Source organism: Tamandua tetradactyla, chromosome 14, assembly GCF_023851605.1.
Source record: "Tamandua tetradactyla isolate mTamTet1 chromosome 14, mTamTet1.pri, whole genome shotgun sequence".
NCBI lineage: Eukaryota > Metazoa > Chordata > Mammalia > Pilosa > Myrmecophagidae > Tamandua > Tamandua tetradactyla.
In genome coordinates this window covers 80,123,737-80,143,478 of record NC_135340.1, presented here as the reverse complement: position 1 = coordinate 80,143,478, position 19,742 = coordinate 80,123,737, and the positions used below count along the sequence as shown (strand labels likewise).

The following is a 19,742-nucleotide window of genomic DNA, read 5'->3' as shown; positions in this document are numbered from 1 at the left end:
TAAAGGGGAAAAAACCCCACAAACTCGATATGGTTTTACATTTAGAATTATTAAACATTTATACAGAGTAATAATAATATCTATGACTTGAGGAAACTGAATGGAATCAAAATCCTGTTCTTTAATTACCTTTTATGCTTGGTGTTTTCTCAACATAACTCATTGTAAGTTGCAGCTCTGTAGGAGTTTATACCTGAAGGACAATATAAATGCATGTTAATCTATAGCATTACTTTTTTGTGTGAGAAAAGTTTATTGAAGAAAAAGAAAGTAGATGCTAAAGGGGTGAACACAGGCATGCTCGAGGGAGAGACATGCCTGTAGCATTACGTTTTAATCAAAATACTGAAGAAGAGAGAGCACATATGTGTATGTGTTCATTTAATGTGTATATATGCATACATTCTTTCTATTCTTTCAGACTTACCCAATATATCTTTTGGGTTTTTTAGTAGAATTTATGTGTTATTGATGTAAGCAGTATTTTCCATGGTAAAAAAAAAAGTTTTTGAAAGGTACACTCAGTGTAGGTTCTGATAATTTTTTTAAGACCTCAGAAAACCAAGACTCTGCAGATGCTGATCCTCAGGAGCATCCGTTTACCCGGACTATTGATGAAGAAGCTGAAATGGAAGAGCAGGCTGAGAGAGAGCGAGAAGAAGGGCATCCAGAGCCAGAGGATGAGGAAGAGGAGCGGGAGCATGAAGTGATGACAGCTGGCAGTGAGTACTCCCTTCCTACCCTACAGATATGTATCATGGCATTCTTTTTGGTAGGGAAACTGACTTTGGAGAGAAAGGCAAATGTTTCTCCATATTTTCTAAAAAGATCTGATATTCTGCTGATCTGAATTTACATTAGTAAGCCAGTAGGTTGTTTTTAATATACAAACATATAAAATCCTGAGATTTTAAATGAAACCTGAGAATCAGTTTAATCATGTTTTTTAATGAATTGGAATTTATTTATTATCTTTCTTCAGTTTAGTATTTGTAATTTGATAGTCTTGCCCAAGCCTGAATGTTTTAGGAGGCTTTTACTATACTAGGTCTACTCTGAAGGATTGCATGTGTAGGGCTAAAAAGCAACCATGTCAGTATCTGTGTCACTGAGCTTTGTGCATGGAATGATACCCGTGAGCTGCTAGAAAAAAGTTATTCAAAGTATGCTCTCTGGGAGTAACTGGCTGTCCATCCACTTGACAGATCTGTTTGTGATGAGGAGGGAAGCCCCCTTTTTGGCCTAATTTTAGGAGAGCCCACTTATTATTCCGTATGTAGAACTTTTCAAAGTATAAATCTCACCCACTGACTATACTGCTATTTTCAATAGGGGACAAGAGTATGCATAAGAAAACTGCTGGCTGGGTGAATAAAACTTTTTCATACTTTTATATTCCAAGGCTACAGATAGTTTTTAAAGGTAATTATTTAGTTATTTAAAGAGAAGTGTCAAAGCTTTTTAAAATTTTTTTCTAGTATCTTTTGAGTGATATGGCTATTTTAAGTTCAAGTATATATCCAACTTGAGGCCTAAAATATTATCAGTTATGCCTTTGGTCTTGGACTTGTCTGTATGTATCAGTCCACTTGACACTCACAGTATTATTGATATACTTGTGGTCTGCATACTTCTAAAAATTATTTGAGATAATCCTAGCCATGTACAGCTCACTTTGGGGGCTCTAGTCATGTACAACTCACAACAAAACCAAAAAAAAACAGCTGAAACAAGGGGGGAAAGATAAGGTCAATGGAGAAAAGTAGATTAGAGAAGGGGAGGGAGAATAATTACATTTTAAAAACCCAGGCTGGGCGATCTTTTGCAGTTGAATTTAAAACTTAGTTTAGAAATTCCTGGAAGCAAAGGCCAAAGGGAAACACACAAAGTAGCAAAATATAGCCCTCAATTACAGTAAAAGGAAGCATAATAGTCATGAAAAGAGTAAAATAATTTTTAAACTAGCTACCATTTTTGAGCACTATTATATGCTACACAGTGGGTCAGGTGCTTCATACATATTAACTCATTTAATTATCACAAAATATGAGATGAATTCTAGCAATGTCCATTTTTTTTTTGGAAAGATGGAAATATATCTTTATTAAGTTGGAGGATTAGAGGGTACATGCATTTGTCGTATTGATGAAGCTTCATTCTTTTTTTTTTTAATTAATTAATTAATTATTTTTCATATCCCATTTTAAAGGGAGGCAAATTGAGGTATAAGGCAGCAAAATTATGTGTTTAGGGGGCACAATGAGTATATTAGTGATATCTGGAATTAGGTCTAATAGTTCCCAGGTCTGTTTCAAACTCCAGTGGCCATGCTCTAAAATACTTTAATTGATTTCTAGCTCTGAACACTGAGAGAGTATGTTGCTTTGATTTTTATAGAAATAAAGGACTTTAAACAACTTAATGAAAGTATCCTAATAGTAATATTTTAAAGTACACAGAATCATTTTTAAAGTTTATACTTCCATATTAAAAGATGAATCTAGTATTTTACCAGCATTTCTGCCTGGTTCCCCATCAGGAGCACTATCTTCACTCCACATTTGAGCAGAAATTTATTTTCCTGTTGTGCAGTATCACACCATTAAAACCACGTTAATTCTGCTGACTTGTGAGCTGGGAAGGACTAACATTGAATGGGTGTTCCTGGTGATGCCACTTGGCTTTGGAGGCAATCTTGGCCATATATCATAACCAGATTTTGTTTCAGCAAAGATCTTTGGTGGTTGTCCTCGTTTAACGTGTTCAAGATTCAGCAGTTATGTGGACTTTGGAAGGGGAAAGGAGGTTTTTCACTATAACTAATGTAACTCTAAATTTTCCCTACTATTGAAATCTGACATTTTTTTACCAAAGTCATGAACATTTCAAAATTGGCAGTTATTTTTATGTAATTCAGTGCTTCTTAAACTTTAGCAGACGTCAGAATCAACTAGAGCGTTTCTTAAAATATACTCCTAGAACTTTTGATTCAATAGGTTTGGGTGGGCCCGAGAATTTGCATTTCTAGCAAGTCTCCAGATGCTGCTGATACTTCTGGTCTAGAATGAACTTTGAAAACCACCAATTTAGCTCATTATTAAGATAGAAATAAACTCATCCAAATCTAAGTTCTATAAAGGCATATGAGGGTTTTCTGTTGTGATTTTAAGGAAAAATGTAAGGTTGTACGTGCATTTTAAATACAATTCTGACTGTTACCATGCTATATTTAATATCTAAAAGATACTCTTTCCCTCTTTCAGTTAACTTTATAGTCCAAACTTTTTTACTTTTTAAATTATTTTCTTTGCTCTTTTCTCCCCATGTGTTAAGACCTTGTTTTTGTTTACATGTTACAGAAATCTTTCAGTGTTTCCTCTCAGCCCGTGAAGTAGCTCGCAGCAGAGATCGAGATAGAATGAACAGTGGGGTAGGGTCTGGGGTTCGAGCTGATGATCCACCTCCTCAGTCTCAGCAAGAGCGCAGAGTCAGCACAGACCTTCCAGAGGGTCAGGATGTGTACACTGCTGCCTGCAATTCTGTGATCCATCGGTGTGCCTTGCTAATATTAGGAGTAAGTCCTGTGATTGATGAGCTTCAGAAGCGAAGAGAAGAAGGACAGTTACAGCAACCTTCAGCAAGTACTTCTGAAGGCAGTGGACTTATGACCAGGTGGGAATGAGTAGAAACTTAAAAGACTACCCTCCTCCCTTTGTTACTTTATACCTTAGAATGGTTTATTTTTAAAGTTATGCTCTTCCTTAGAAATTAACATGGACATGTAGGAGGAAGTACAAATTGACTAGGCTGAATTTAAAGTAATGTAACAGGGATGCTGATCTATCCTGGAGTATACATTTCTGTTAAATGAGAATGCACTTTTTTTTCATACATTTAAACAACAGCATTTCAGAGATATGAAGTATTTTGCATCTGCCTGTAATTTAGTGGCATGCAAATTATTTTTATATTATTGAAAAGAGTTTTCTGTTTAGATCAGAGTCAGGATTTCCCATGCAAATAATTTTTATATTATTGAAAAGAGTTTTCTGTTTAGATCAGAGTCAGGATTTCCCATCATAGACATAATTACTCCTCATTGTGTGTGTGTGTCTATTATCTCTGTGCTGCTAGTTACATTCAATTTTATGTTTAATAACAGCCCCAAATCAAAAAACTTTTCTTTGTACATGTGAGACAGGAGTGAAAGTCTTACTGCAGAGAGCCGGCTAGTCCACGCAAGTCCAAATTATAGACTGATCAAGTCGAGGAGTGAATCTGATTTGTCTCAGCCTGAATCAGATGAGGAGGGTTATGCACTGGTAGGTATACCTAGAGTCGTAAAGAAGGATTTTTGTTTTCAAAATATAGAGACATAAGAATTTGGTTAGAGTAAGTAATCTACATTTGTTTGGACATATAAAACTTTTTTATAAAGAACTTTAAGAGAAATCAGGTAATTATATTGCATTAATATTTACCACTTATATGTTAATGATGCTCAGATTTCTATTTTTAGCCCTGACTTCTTCCTAAATTCAGATTCATATATTTGATTCTTTGATGGATATTCCACCTGAATATCAGGTTACCACAATCTTAGCTATCTAAAGATGAACTTATCTTTCTCCCAAAGCTTCTCTTTTCTTTCTCTCTTATCTCCTAGTACCTGCGTCTCCCCTACCTCCATAAATCCAATTAGTCACCAAGTCTTGAAAATTTTACTATGAATATGCTTTCTAATATGTTCTCTCCTCTTTACCTCTTTGGTCATTAATCTCTTCAGCCATTATTCCCTTTTTGCCTGGACCAGTACAGAAGCCTCCACACTGGTGGCTCCACTTCCTGTCATGTGCCCATCTTCCACATTTCACTAGAATAATATATCTAAAATACAAATCTGTTTATAGATCCTTTACTTAAAATCTTTTAGTAGCTCTCAATTACCTATCAAAAAAGCCTTAGAACCTGGACTGTAGTCATTTAGAGTAAAAATCAAATGGATAAGGTTCTAATTTATCTAAGAAGTATTATATGACAGATTAAATAAATTATAAAGTGAAACTGGCTTAAAGATTGCTTCTGTCCAGGGAACTTTGGACTTTGTAGTTGATAGCTGATTTTTTTTTTTTAAAGCAGATTTATTCACACATGATATAATCCATCCAACATGTACTGATGTACTCAATGTGTAGTGAAAATAGCTGGATTTTCATTAGATTGTTCCTTTGCCTTATGTGTGATTCTCTATGTGCCATTTGACATCTCTGAGTATTAGTGTCCAATTATATGATATGAGAATAATAAGGTCTGTTGTGTGTATGTATCAGATGTGGTTTCTGGCCCTGATTTTACTGCTGAATTGCATGAGACCTTGGTCACGTCACATGACCATTCAAACAGAAACTCAGGCTTTGTGGATTGAGTGATTTATAAGCTCCATTTTTAGCTCTGAAATTCTTCTTGTGTGAATTGAAATTGTGAATATGAAAATATAAAGTGCTACATAAACAAAAAGCTATTGTTTAAAAGAAACTTGCAAGCATAAAAGATTCCTCATCTAAGAGAAGGTGAACAGCCTTCAAGCAAGTTCATTGTATCATGATGTTTTTGTTTATCTTTCTTTTATCCCTTGTCTCCATTGGTATCTATGCTCTCAATCCTTTCCAAAAATCTTGCCATCTACTGAGATTTCTTTCTGTCCATTTATTTCTCCAGTGTAATGTCTCATTATCTAGTCTCCTAAACCTGTGATTATTTTAAAACATAAATTATGTTACTTCTCTGCTTAAAATCCTCCAGTGACTTCACTTTTTCTCAGAGTAGAAACTTAAGTCCTTACAGGAATGTGCAGGCCTTGCAAGACCGCCCATGGTCTGACACTGCTACCTCTCTGATCTCCTCTGCTGCTCTCCTTGTTGACTCTCCTTCTACCACACTGACCTCTTGGCTGTTCCATGAACATACTGGCAAGTCCTCCTGAGGGCCCATAGGGCTATTTCTTCTACCTAGAATACTCTGATCAGCATGGTTAATTCCCTCACCTTCTTGATATCTTCATTCTGATGTTATATTTTCAATGAGACCTTAAGTTCCTGTTAGCATACACTAGAATATAAACTCTTCAAGAGTAGGAATTTTTGCTGTTTTAATCACTGCTTGTCATTAGCATCTTTAATAGTACCGAGCACATAGTAGGCAGTCAATAGATATTTTATGAATGAATGAATGAATGACCATCTAATCTATTTTGGTTCCCATTGCCATTCTTTAGTTTGAGACTTTATTATCTTTCTCTGGACTGATAATTTTTTCAAATACATCTCCCTACTTTATCCAGTCTTATTCTGTTTTGGTTTGCTAATGCTACTAGAATGCAAAATATGCCAGAAATGGATTGGCTTTTATAAAGGGATTTATTAAGTTGCAAATTACAATTCTAAGGCTGTGAAAATGTCCAAATTAAGGCACCAACAGGAGGATTAACCTTTACTCAAGAAAGGCCGATCAAGTCTGGGGTTTGTCTGTCAGTTGGGAAGGCACATGGTGACGTGTCTTCTCTCAGGGCTTCTGGTTTCAAACGGTTCTCTCAGCGTCTCTAAGCATCTGTGTCTCTCTGCTCTCTGTATTGGCTCTCTAAGCATTTGTCAGCTCTCTCCAGAATGTCTCCCTTGGTGGATTAAGACCTACCTTAAATGGGCAGGGGTCACATTTCCATCTAATCAAAAGATCCCACCCACGACTGGTGGGTCACATCTCCATGGAAACAACCTAATCAAAAGGTACCCCCACAATGGGACTGTGCCCACAAGATTGGATTAAAAGAACATGGCTTTTCTGGGGTACAGAATAGTTTCAAATCAGCACACATTCCTTAGAAACTGCTTCACCATCAGAACTCTTAAAAACACATATATACAACAACAACAGCAACAAACTCTAACTGGAGAATATTGCCTCCCTGCTTTTAGGGTCAGTTTTCTCCTGCAGGATTCTGCATTTTTGCCAACCCCAAATATACCTCTTGAGTTTCTGCTCAAGCATGGTTTGCCTTAAATGACCTTCCAGGTTTCCTTGTCTTGTCTCTCCTTAAAGGACTGTCTAAAGTGTCACCTCTTCCAAAAAACTTTCTCATGTTACTTTGCTCACAGTAATCTTCCTGTTATTCCCATGGCAATTTGTAAGTACTTCTTATAAACTACTGATAGCTTGTCTTACACTGAACTGACGTATATTATTAGTACATCTGCCTGGTAGGCCTCCTAGAAGGTCTAGTCTTTATTGTTTTAAATGTTCCTGATATCACCTACATAGTGTTTTATATATTGTAATTGAGAATTACAATTTATTTGAACTGAAATGAAAATGTAAGGATGGGTGTAGTCAAAGTGACATACTTTTTGGAAACAGGCAATGAAATCTGACTTATATGCAGAATAGACCTAAGATTCCATATGGATTTTGACCTGGGGAAAGATAATTAACCTTTTTAGCCCCAGTTTCTTTATCTTTCAAATGGGAATAATGCTACCTGTTTTATTTGACTCAACTGGATTGTTGTGAAGAGCAAGTTTAGTAATCTGATTTAAAGCATTTTGAAATTGTAAATAGGGAAAATAGATCAATAGAGGGGAGGTTAAGCCAAATAGTTGGCAAGATTGTTCATGTAGTCTTTACTGATTAAAAAAAATTAACACATTTTTTAAAAAGACTGACTCTTGATTGTCTTTCCTTTTGGAATATTTAGAAGGATAATATCATAATTAGGTGGAAAAAACAAGTGCTAGAGAGAGAGCAGATTCAGTCAGAGATGAAAGGAGATTTGGGCTGCACCATGAACTTTGTAGAGCCTGGGTAGACAAAATATAGTAAGCTTTGCTTTTTTCCAGCTGAAATATGTAGCCCTTCTACACTGTATGAGGTTAAGATTCATATCCTTGATGTCTAGTAATGCCTCATTGACCTGTTAGAGAATGAAATGTTTTTTAAAATGACTGACATTAACCACTTCACTGTTAAATCTTTGTTTAGCTTTCTTCATGAAGAGAAATATGTGATGTATTATCTACTTCTCTATCTTAGTAAACAAAGAATACCAAACCTAAGTTTACATGTTTGCTGGACAGTTGTCAACCTTATCAACATTTCTTCATATTCTGCTAATGTATTCCCTAACTCCCTCATTCCACAAAGAATTTGATTCAGCTTACAAAAATATTAAAAATATTTTAAAAAGGATAAGTTAGGTGAACTAATTAGGACAGAGGAGATGAAAGCACTGAGTAGGATTTTTTACATCAGTGCATATTCTGTGGTGTCCTGTGAAATTGCTAGAGGTGGGCCGTGTATTTGGTGCTTAGTTTCTTAAAAGCAAAAGCAAACAGGAAAAACATAACGAGTAACGTGATTCATAGTGTCTAAAAGATAAGAACAAACCATTTGTTTAAGTGGAACATAGATATTTCTGAATCTGAGTGGTTCTGAGATAAATTTCCTCCATGAGCCTTCATGGCAAAGGTACTTTGTGATGAAAATGTTTTTTGCATGACACAAATGATGCCTTCAGGAGCTGTTGTGATGACCAGGCTTATTTTATTCAGCCTCAAATGGCCTGAAAATATATTTATTTATGTTGACGTATGTATGTGTGTGTGTGTGTGTATATGTATGTGTGGGTATGTGTAAAACCGAAAGTGTTTATGTGTAGTGTGAGTGTATGTGTCTATATGTGTGACCAGATAAAGATTTATTGCACTGATATTTCCATAATGGATCTATTTTGTCACTTCTGCAGCTTTTCTTTTTTGCCACTATTTTTTGATAAGTAGTGATAAGAGTATGATTGAGATTACTAAGATATCATAATAGCAAGTTTGTGCATAAATCTTTAGTCATATATAGGTTATACATAGTTGGCCTTATATGTAGGCACAGCAACCAGTTGCCTATGTAGTGAAAGAAATATATTCCATTCTGCCTGAAAGTCTTCACTGTGTTTTTTTTTGTTTTTTTTTTTAAGAAATAGTCATTTTATTATTTATTTATTTGTTTATTTATTTTTTACATGGGCAGGCACCAGGAATCGAACCCAGGTCCTCGGGCTTGGCAGGCAAGCATTCTTACCTGCTGAGCCACTGTGGCCCACCCTCTTCACTGTGTTTTATTAAGCTGCCTACAATTTCACTAATTTGAGATTTCTCTATTTTAAGTCAGGTCTTTAAAAACTTTTAAAAATCTTTTAGAATACTATCAGAAGGCTTAGGACTTGTATATTTCTGTTAGTATGAATTCATCAGATTCTTTTCCTCTAAACCCCTAACTAAGGCTAGTGGGAGTTTTGAAAATAATGAAAAGTAAGATAGAGGAAGGAGAAGTAATTTTGGAAAATGGACTTTGCTGCAGGGGCTTTAGGCACCTAGAAGGTATTATTAATAAAGTCATACCATGCCTGGAAGATGAGAGAGAAAGATCACAGAAGAAAAGAAGATGGCAACAAAAAAAACCTTTTTCTACTTTACAGTGTTAAATAATGTGGACTTTGACTTGTATTGTTTGTATTTAGTGCCTCAGAGTTATGTGCTTGGGCTTTCCTAAACCTGTTTTCAGTGGGTCTTTAGAGATATTTTGTTGTTAGCCTGACTGCTAGATAAGTAGGACATTGCTATAATTATATGGATTTTTCAGTTGTAATATTCTAATTATTAAAACTTAAAATGCTTTTCACAACTAATTTTTAGTTTTTTTTTTTACTTTTCATAGAGTGGTAGGCGAAATGTTGATTTGGACTTGACGTCATCTCATAGGAAGAGAGGTAAGTGTTAAAAACATATTAAATATCTGATTAAATTAAGTAGCTGCTTTTATATCTGATGTATATAGAGCCAACTGGTATTGAAATGTTTTTGCAAAACAAAGTTAATTTAGAAATATTTTATCAGAAGAGTTAAAAGGAAAAACGTCATCTTTAAAATATATACCCTTTTAAAATCTGAAAAAGTCTCAATAATCAGTTTTGTTTCTTATTTTTCATATTCTTTTGACTATTTAAAAATCCTAAGGAACTCCAGAAACAGTGCGATCCTTATGGGGGTATAATTTGCCATAAGTTTTAGTGCACTGATATTGTTGCTATAGTTTAAGTCGTGTTACAGGGAGAACTGTCTTCCCCACTTACTCTCCGTAAACACACACTTTAAAACTTTAAGTTTCTAGGGTTTTTTTTCCTCTTGGCTTCTTAAGGTAAAGATGAACTGATGATCTTTCTTTTTATTATGTTTCTGTTAGGAACAATTTTAGAGTGCCATCAAGAATTAAGATCTTTTGTAACAAGCTCTGTCTTATAGTTAATTCTTGGTTATATGTACAAATAAAGGGAAAGAGCAGTTTTAGATAGTGTAAATCCAAGGATAACTAAAAGCTTCCTAAATATTTTTTTCTATGAACTGGAGCTTTACTAACTGCATCTATGATGTGTTTGTGAAAATGTGAATTGTTAAAGATTGCCACTAGTGGCAGTTTCTAAAAGATTGTGGGGAAAAAAAATTCCTTGATACTAAGTCTTTTGTACTTCAGAATGCAACCCTTCTGTTGACAGTTCTGTTGGCAGAAAGTTGTGTTTTTTTTCCTACTACAGGGGAAAAACGTAAGGAATGAGAGGAAGGAATATACTCATGATTTTTTCATTTTTGTGTTAGTAACTTAAAAGAAGAAATGTTGGTTCTTCTATAGAATAAGACTGACAATATTTTATCCTTTACTAGCCCCCCAAAATGTTTTTTTTCTGAAATATTAGGAATGATAAGGACCAGAGCTGGTGCTTTTATTGACAAGTCCTTTGTGGATATGCCATATCAAAGCTGATGGGTTTCTAAAAAATTTGCAAGGCATTAGTGATACCAAAGAAATTAAATGATATTAACAATCAAGTACAATATGTATTTTATTTTATTGCATTTTAATTCTTTGAAAATTGGCAATTCTTGTGTCATAATTAACTAGAGTATCCTTTTTCTTAGCTACTTAAGAGTTAAATTAAATTGGGGAACAGATTTACTTTCCTAAGTTTGTATAGCTCAACTGAATATTATTAAAATTTCCATGTTATATAAAATCGTGTCATTTGGTGCTTAGTGAAGATGGCTCTAAACTTAGTAACATAAAGATTCCAACCTCTAATTTAAGGGTTTCCAGTATACTAATTATAAGTTTTTGTCCACTGGTTAAAATTAGTCTTCTCTCAAATCTCTCTGTCATGCTTATGGAAATATCAATTTGAAACTCAACCTATGTTAGCCATGTTAGCATATGGCAAATAATATCTTTGAAATAAACAGAAAATGGCATCTTTAACTTTTAATTAAGAGTAACCTTTAAAATAATAAAGAATAGTTTAGAATTAGAGTATGAACTTCAATTGAATGATATAGCACTTAAAATTACTGTCCTTTTTAAATATACACGAAAATAATTTTATAAAGCTATCTTGTAAGTAGATGTAGATTTCCTATAGTAGTATACCTAAAAAGATAAAAATGAATTTGGCCGTTAACCCAAATTTTGTTTATAGTTAAACCGTTTTCTCCAGAAAGTTCTGAATAAGACCAAAATCTGCTGACTTGTGAACATTTAGTTTTATTTTGTTGAAAACAGAAGAGAAAAAAAATTTTTTTTTTAACTACCCAGTTAGAAAGTTATATAAAGAAAGCAAACTAGTTATTTACATTTTCATGATATCATTTACTGTGGTATCAAGTTATTTAGTAATCATTCCATTTTAATGTTCTCAAGAGAAATTTTTTTCCTCATAGTTTTCTTCCTAGGAATGGGTCACTAGAAAGTAGAAAAGTTGTTGTTTTAGGAAAGGCAGCAAAAATGAATACTTTTTAATCTCACAAAACCTAGAGTATGTGGCTTAAATAATGAAAATGTGCACTTAATAGCTTTTATCTATTTTATTATAGTGGATTTTCTTCTTCAAAAGAAATTAATATTGAAAATGCATTTATATTTTCAAAGAAATTTTTAAAACCCTTGTATATTTAGGACATTCCTTGAACCACAGTGGTTTTTTTGTTTTTTTGCTTTAAAAGATGGTAAAATAAAGTATAATTTTTTCCTTACTTTTTGTCAATGTGGACCATATACTATAAGCCATAATATGCTTATCTTCAATTGGGCAGATGAGCCTGCCAAGTTTGAGTGCTATTTGGCCATTCAAGCCATCAAGTGTTCTGATTTTGACTTGAGCCATGAAGGACAAGGAAAGGTCTGGACAAGTGAGAATTCTATGTGCTTGTTTACCCCATTCCAGTGTTTTGAAGAAGAAATGTAAGTTTTTTCCCTCTTACATAGCTTTTCCAAAACCAACTGCATTTATCAGCCTCGGTGGTCCTGAGTTTCTAAAACCCTGGTAATAATGTTTTACTATATTCTGTTTACTGAAATTAAATGAGTGTACTAATGGTTGTATACGTGTTTTTAGGCTGTTATCATGCCTCCAAAGGTTCCTCCTTTAGAGGGCCTATTGCCTATAATCTAAGAATTTGTTTGGTATTGGGGATACCAGGATTTGTGCTGTTGAACTGTGATTGCTCCATCTACTTCCCACGATTGCTGCATCTTCTTCCCACGTTTCCAGTTAATGTTTCACAGAGTCATGCTCTTGGTCCAAGAAAGCAAATATGGTAGAAAGGGGCAGAGCAATGTGAACAAATACATCTAGGTGAGCCACCTTGCTCGGCTTTTCAGAGGCATTAAAGCTAACTTCTGAAGCCAAAAATACATCATCAAAAATAAATAACCTCAGAGATAATATAAAATTTTCTTTTATTAAACACAGACTGCTTGCTGTATGCCAACTATTGTTCTGAGCACTTCACATATATTAACTCATTTAATTCTCATAATAGCCTTTCAAAATTTGTGACAAAACCAGTCAAAATATGTTGGTATTTTGGTACTTTGGTCAATACTTAAAAAGATTTGCTTTAGTTGTGCAGAAGTGAGCTGTTCTTTCACAGAAAGACCATATACCTTCTTTACAGATACTTGATTTCAATTTACTTGTTTAAGCTGAAGCTGATACAGTGAAAAATGATGGGGATATCAAAGCAACAATTGAAGACCCAACATCAAGAATCTTATTGGTGAAAGCACTATATGACTTTATCTTTTTCCCCTGAGTCTTTAAATATAGCATTAGGGTTTTGTTGCTAAAATAATCCTGGAAACATTTATCAATATGTATGTTTTGTGGTATAACATGTATGGTGAAATGCTGTCATCTGTGCATTTCAAATTGGATTGTATAAAGAAAGAAGAGCAAATGTAAATGTCTCGTATCAAATTTCTTCTTTTGTCTTCTGATTCTTGTGTGGTAGTGTATTTACTCCTTTTTGGCCAGTTGAGCCCCAGAAAAAAGAAGAGCTTCAAGCAAGTACATGATGGCATGTTTAATTTTTTTCCCCTTTTAGCTTGCCTACATATTTTATGGTTTATAAAGTATGTATTGCAGCTCTGCCATGTTCATTTTGAAAATTCCATTTAAGAACTCAAGTTGTCAGGTCTAGTAAACAATCTCAAAAACTTGTTGCTTGACTTTGCATTGTACTTCATATAGTAGGTGACTGAATTAAGTATTAAGTAAGAATTAAGCTAATTCTTAATTACTCTGTAGAAGCTTTTGATATGTTTTTCAGACACAGCATTTTCTATATTCAGCTAAAACAATACCGAACAAAGTTATCAAATTGTTAATTTTTTAAGTTTGAGATCTTTCATCTTCCATTTCCATACTATAAGTTTTTGTTTTCCAGAATATTTTTGATGTCAACCTAAAACTTATTTTCTTCTAATGCTTTCAGATAGTGTTTTTCCTTTCTTTTATTTTTTTCATATGAAGTTTTATTTTGGTATGTACCTAACAAATTGCATCCTTTTAATTGAGAGTAAGCAAACAGTGGCCAATGGGCCAAATCCAGCCTGACAACTGTTTTTGTAAATAAGGTTTATTGCAACACAGCCATGTTCATTTATTTATGTATTCACACTTCAACTGCAGAATTGAATAGTTGCAATATATTATATATATGGCCAGCAAAGTCTAGAATATTTACTGTCTAGCCCTTTACAGGAAGAATTTGCCTGTTGTTACTTTAAATCATAGAGAGGATTTAGTTTTGGGTTTGATTGGCCGTTGTATAGGATATTTTGGAGTATATGAAGGCAATTCATTATTTGTGGATTCTTCATGATTGAACCTTTGTATAGGCAAGCAATAAAGTTTTCTGTGGATCAGAGGTTTGAGAATTGATTAATAATAGGAATATATGACTGCCCCTATCAAATTAAAAAATTTATTATTAATTTGGCATGTCAGTTTCTTTGAGCCTCCATTTCCTCAATTGAGAAAACTGTACCGATAATCATTAAGGTGTTTTTTACTTCCATGATTCTAATACTTGCTTAGTTGCATATTTTATCATTTTGAAAAGTAACTTATAAATATTGGAAAACAAGAACTTATTGTTCTGAAATTATACTATTTATAAAACAAACTCAGTGCAATGAACCATAGGCTAATCTAGGTTCTGAATTTGGGATGCTTAAGGGAATGGAAAAAGGATAATTTTTTTTTAACATTAGTAACTTTTGTTCTTTAAAATTAATTTTTTGTTAAAGACATTTAATATCCATGACATTATTCTTTGGATTTTTACTCTTTTGTTTCTATTTTATATGAAAAGTATTCATTTATGCAATTTTGGGAAATTTTCATATTGATTATTTTTCATATTTGGTAAAAGTTCAGCATTTTTTAATCTCAAGAATTCTTTTTCTAAAACATGGGAGGCAAATAAACTATATATTCTTTGCCGTTCTAAATTATTTTACTAGAATGTGCATAGATTATTTCATAGTTACCTTATAATGCTAGGTGTCTATTATGAATTTCTACCACTCAGACTTTGAAGTACTGGGGTTTCACTGACATCAATGTAATAATTGGAAAATAAGATTATTCATCCAGTATTGTGTTAGTTTTCTTTGTGTGCATTAATTAGTGCTTAAGTAGTCATCTTTACTAATCCTTTCCATCTAGTTATACAACAATACAATTTTTGTCATGCATATTTTATTGGGTGTGTTTAGATGCTTTCCCAATAAAGAAACCTGACATATTTACATAATGGAGTATTATACAGCAGTCAAAACAAATGTACCATAGCTGCATACAATAATATGGATAAATGAATGTTAACAGTGTCACAGTGAGTAAAACAGTATGTCTAGAAAGATTATATAAAGATGATGCTCTTTTTTAGTTAAAAACAACTAAAAGTAGACATTATTCATTTTAAAGAAACATTTAAGATAAAATTACATTTAACAACAGTGAAAACAAGGGAATGATAAACCCAGGATTCAGGATAATGATAATCTTTGGTTGGAGGAGACAGGGAGCACTGGTTAGAAGAAGAGCAGATAGATACAAGTTTCTGTCAGTTTTCTACTTCTTGTCTGTTAAAAAATATGTAAATATAAAAGTGGGCCATACATAGATCAGTGGATCATGAACCAAGGATTATGGTTACTCTGATTTGTATACCTGAGATCAATTAAATTAGAAAAGACAAAGCTGTGCAGGAGTTAGGCATACTTATATTATTAAAGCTAGCATTGGCAGAAGACTTGGATAGTTGTTCTTGTGCTCAATCATGTTAACGCTTTTGATATCTGATGTAAAGATTTTAGCCTAGAGAATGCCCACTGGCAGAACTAATGGTGTTATTATGTAGCAACTATTGTGATGCCACTTGTTAATTTTGTAGGAATAGGTTTCATTTTACACTAAAAATTATTTTTTCTTGCCTGTGAAACTTTGCTTCCTCCATATAGGAGTTTCACAACCTGCAGTAAATACACACATGACCCAGTCAGTCAGAGTGGTTATTTCTTACATTAATGAAACCCAAAGGGTAATGTATAGGTCTCCTTTATGTAAGTTTACTTGCCTTTCTGTATCTATTTTTTTGTAATGTTTTATTGCGGATATTATACACTCTGGGCAGTCTTAACTTACCCTTTGCAATGATAATGTAAAAATAGATAAAACCCTTATTTTACGAGTAAGTCTTACCAGGAATGTCCTAAATGCCTAGTTCCTTTTTGTTCATAAGTGATGGTTTGGTTTAATACTGCAGAGCATTTTAAGCTAAGCATTTTGGGAGCAGCTTCTGCCTTTCTTTTTCTTGTGGCAGCCTGTTGCTAAAGCGCTTACGGACAATGGTACATCAAACAGGGCTTTCCCTTTGATTTTTTACATTGCTCTAGTTTTTGTTTGTTTGTTGTTTTTACCAAAGCATTTTGTTCAGATTCACTTAATGCATGCGTGTATTCAGACGTGATTATCCATTTTTCACCTGTTGCTAGCAGCATTCAGTTCTCATCTAGTTTCAGAATGTGTACTCTACTTGGTTGCCACTGATGCATATTTATTCTGTTTGTATATAGGCCCTATGCACAGTCAGCTGGAATCCCTAAGTGACTCTTGGGCTCGCCTGAAACATAGCAGAGACTGGGTGTACAACTCCTCTTACTCCTTTGAATCTGATTTTGATCTTACCAAGTCTTTGGGAGTTCATACTTTAATTGAAAATGTTGTAAGCTTTGTGAGTGGAGATGTGGGGAATGCCCCAGGTTTTAAAGAACCAGAAGAAAGTATGTCTACAAGCCCCCAAGCCTCCATCATTGCCATGGAACAGCAGCAATTAAGAGCAGAAGTAAGTCTTTCATATTTATACCTTGTGAGGGTGTCTGGAAACAAACTGAACCACTAAGTATCCAAGTCTAGGAGAAGCTCTCCTTGCCTAATGCTTTGCTCTACTTGCACTTTTTTATTTCACTTTAACTAAAACAGAATAATATTTTGCTTGAAGAGGACATTTGTATACTTCTAAAATTATTATTACTATCTCTTAGAACAAGATACTCATAATCGTAAGTCTTTCCTTGTCACCTAGAAAGAGGCTGACTGGTGCCCACTGAGATTTGCTTCTCATAGTCTCCATTTTTGATGTATTTGTCTCATTTGAAAAAGGGCTAGATTAGAACACTACTTTCATAATTGCTGCTGGCAAGACCCACTAATAAATGCTAAAATTAGTGGACAAAATTTTAAGGAGAAACAGAATATTTACGTAGCCTCAAAGAATCTCCCCCCAGGTATTTATTAATTGCTGTGGTTTTAACATGTCCACACATTATCTGGTACACCTCTCTCTAGGAGATGGCGCTTAATTCCCCTCCCCTTGAGGGTAGGCTGGACTTAGTGATCTGCTTCTAACAAACACAGTATGGAAAGGAAAAAAAGTAACTTTACAATTTAGAAACCTGACAGATATCATCTTAATCATGTGATCAAGATTAATATCACCAGTGATAAGTCATGTTAATATATAATATACCTTCCTGATATAATGTGATAGGAAGGGTACTGAACGTCTTTGGTATTCCCCAAGATCCCTAACTCCAGTCTTGAGAAGAGATTAGATAAAAACTGTGGCATATTCTACAAAGTCCATGAATAGCTCTTCAAAAACGTATGAAAAAAGAGGAATAACTGAGAAATTGTTAGAGTCTAAAGGAGACATGACAGCTAAATGCACTATGGTATCCTGGATTGGAATCTTGGAACAAAAAAAGGGACATTATAGGAAAATTGATGAAATCTAAATAAAGTGTGTGATTTACTTAATAGTTTTATACCAGTGTTAATTTCTTAATTTTAAATGTAACATTGTCATGCATGATGTTGTCTCTAAAGGGAAGCTTAAGGGAAAGATATATGGGAACTCTTTGTGCCATCTTTACAACTTTTCTGTAAAATCTTAAATTATTTCAAAATAAAAAGTTAAAAAAAATAAGAGGGATAGGCTGATTGCAGTGATGGGTCATATCCTCCTAAGAAAGTTGGAGTGAGAAATTCAAGAGAACTGCAGAGAAACCTTTCAGATGTATTTCCTCTAATTTTTTTTCCTCTAATTTTTGAGTTTAAGAGTATTGATTTTATATAATTTTATTATAAATAAACGATAGCAAACTACTTTAGAGTTTTGAAACCTTCACATATATCTAATGAGCTTCTTATTTACTGTATGAGTAGATTAGATAAGGTACTATTAGCTTCATTTTACATGTGAAGAAACTGAGACTTAAGTCAGGTGACTTTTCCAAGTCCAAGAACTCAGGTAAGTCTGGCCCTGAGATCAGGTCTGCTACATCTGAATTTACAACTTTTCCCATTGTACTGAGTAGCTTTTGTTTAAAATATATTTTTATTTTTACTGAGAAACATCCATACACGTTCAGTCCAACCGGATCATGCAATCAATGGCTCACAACACCATCACACAGCCATGCACTCTTCACCATGATCACCTCCAGAACATATGCATCACTCCAGTAAAAGAAACAAAAAGAAAGAATAAGTATGCATACATCCCACACTTCTCATCCCTCCGTCTCATCGACCCGCAGTACCTCAGTCTACCCAACTTTCACTCCTCATCTCCCCCAACTGTTTATCCACTTTTTTCCTTATTTCTTTTTTTTTTACTCATCAGTCCATACCCTGGATAAAAGGAGTGTCAGACACAAGGTTTTCACAGCCACATAGTCACACTGCAAAAGCTATATAGCTATACAGTCTCCTTCAGGAATCAAGGCTACTGAAACAGTTTCAGGTACTTCCCTCTAGCTACTCCAATACACCATAAACTAAAAAGGTACATCTATATAATGCGTAAGAGTAACTTCCAGATAACCTCCCAATTCTGTTTGTAATCTCTCAGCCACTGAGAATTTATTTTGTCTCATTTCTCTCCTCTGCCTTCCAATTAAGAAAGCCATCTCATCCCCATGATGCCAGGTCCCAGCCCGTGTCCGGGAGCCAGGTCCCACATTGCTGGGGAGATTCATACCTCTAAAAGTCATGTCCCATGCAAGGGGGAGGGCAGTGAGTTCACCTGCCAAGCTGGCCTAGAGAAAGAAACCACATCTAAGCAATAAAAAAGGCTCTCCAGGGGTGCTGGGTAGCCTCTTTTATATGAAGTATTATGCTTCTAGAATTTTTAGAGGTATTTTGATCAAAAGCAGTAACAGTACTAAAATACTTAACAGGCTAGAGTCTTAGAAAATGTCAGAACTTTCTCTATGATAAATATATTGTTTGTGGCATACAGAGTTCCTTTGTGTCTGAGTCTGATGAACTCTAAAGCATGTTTATTTTACTTTCTTTCAAGCTTCGTTTAGAGGCACTTCACCAGATCCTTGTTCTACTGTCTGGGATGGAAGAAAAAGGTAGCATTTCACTGGTAGGAAACAGGTTGAGCTCAGGCTTCCAGTCATCTACACTGCTCACATCTGTGAGGCTGCAGTTTTTAGCAGGGTGTTTTGGTTTAGGCACTGTTGGACATACAGGAGCCAAAGGAGAGAGCGGCCGATTGCATCACTATCAGGTAGGTACCTGTCTTGTGAAGACGACACCTTGCAGCATATTCAGATTTTAACTGACTTTTAAATAAAACTGGTCTGATAATGCCAAGCTTTTTTTCTGTTTAAGATTGAGATTTAAAAAATATAAAGATGTTTAAATTACTTTGTATGATATTTCGTTGGTTTAATTTCCTAAGCTGGAATTAGTTGAAACATGGTACTATTTTACATCTAGATTCTTTTCTGGT

General features: G+C 34.3%; 1 protein-coding gene across 12 annotated transcripts in view; it reads left to right on the top strand.

Annotated features, from left to right (window-relative positions):
• HERC1 (HECT and RLD domain containing E3 ubiquitin protein ligase family member 1) overlaps positions 1 to 19,742 on the top strand; it is a 291,819-nt gene that overhangs the window by 136,864 nt on the left and 135,213 nt on the right. For all 12 annotated transcript variants that reach the window (XM_077128149.1, XM_077128154.1, XM_077128157.1 and 9 more), the window contains 6 exons: positions 551 to 722; positions 3,360 to 3,672; positions 4,202 to 4,322; positions 9,760 to 9,811; positions 16,513 to 16,781; positions 19,302 to 19,517. In XM_077128149.1, the coding sequence (XP_076984264.1) occupies positions 551 to 722; positions 3,360 to 3,672; positions 4,202 to 4,322; positions 9,760 to 9,811; positions 16,513 to 16,781; positions 19,302 to 19,517 (1,143 nt within the window). The remainder of the gene's footprint in view (positions 1 to 550; positions 723 to 3,359; positions 3,673 to 4,201; positions 4,323 to 9,759; positions 9,812 to 16,512; positions 16,782 to 19,301; positions 19,518 to 19,742) is intronic.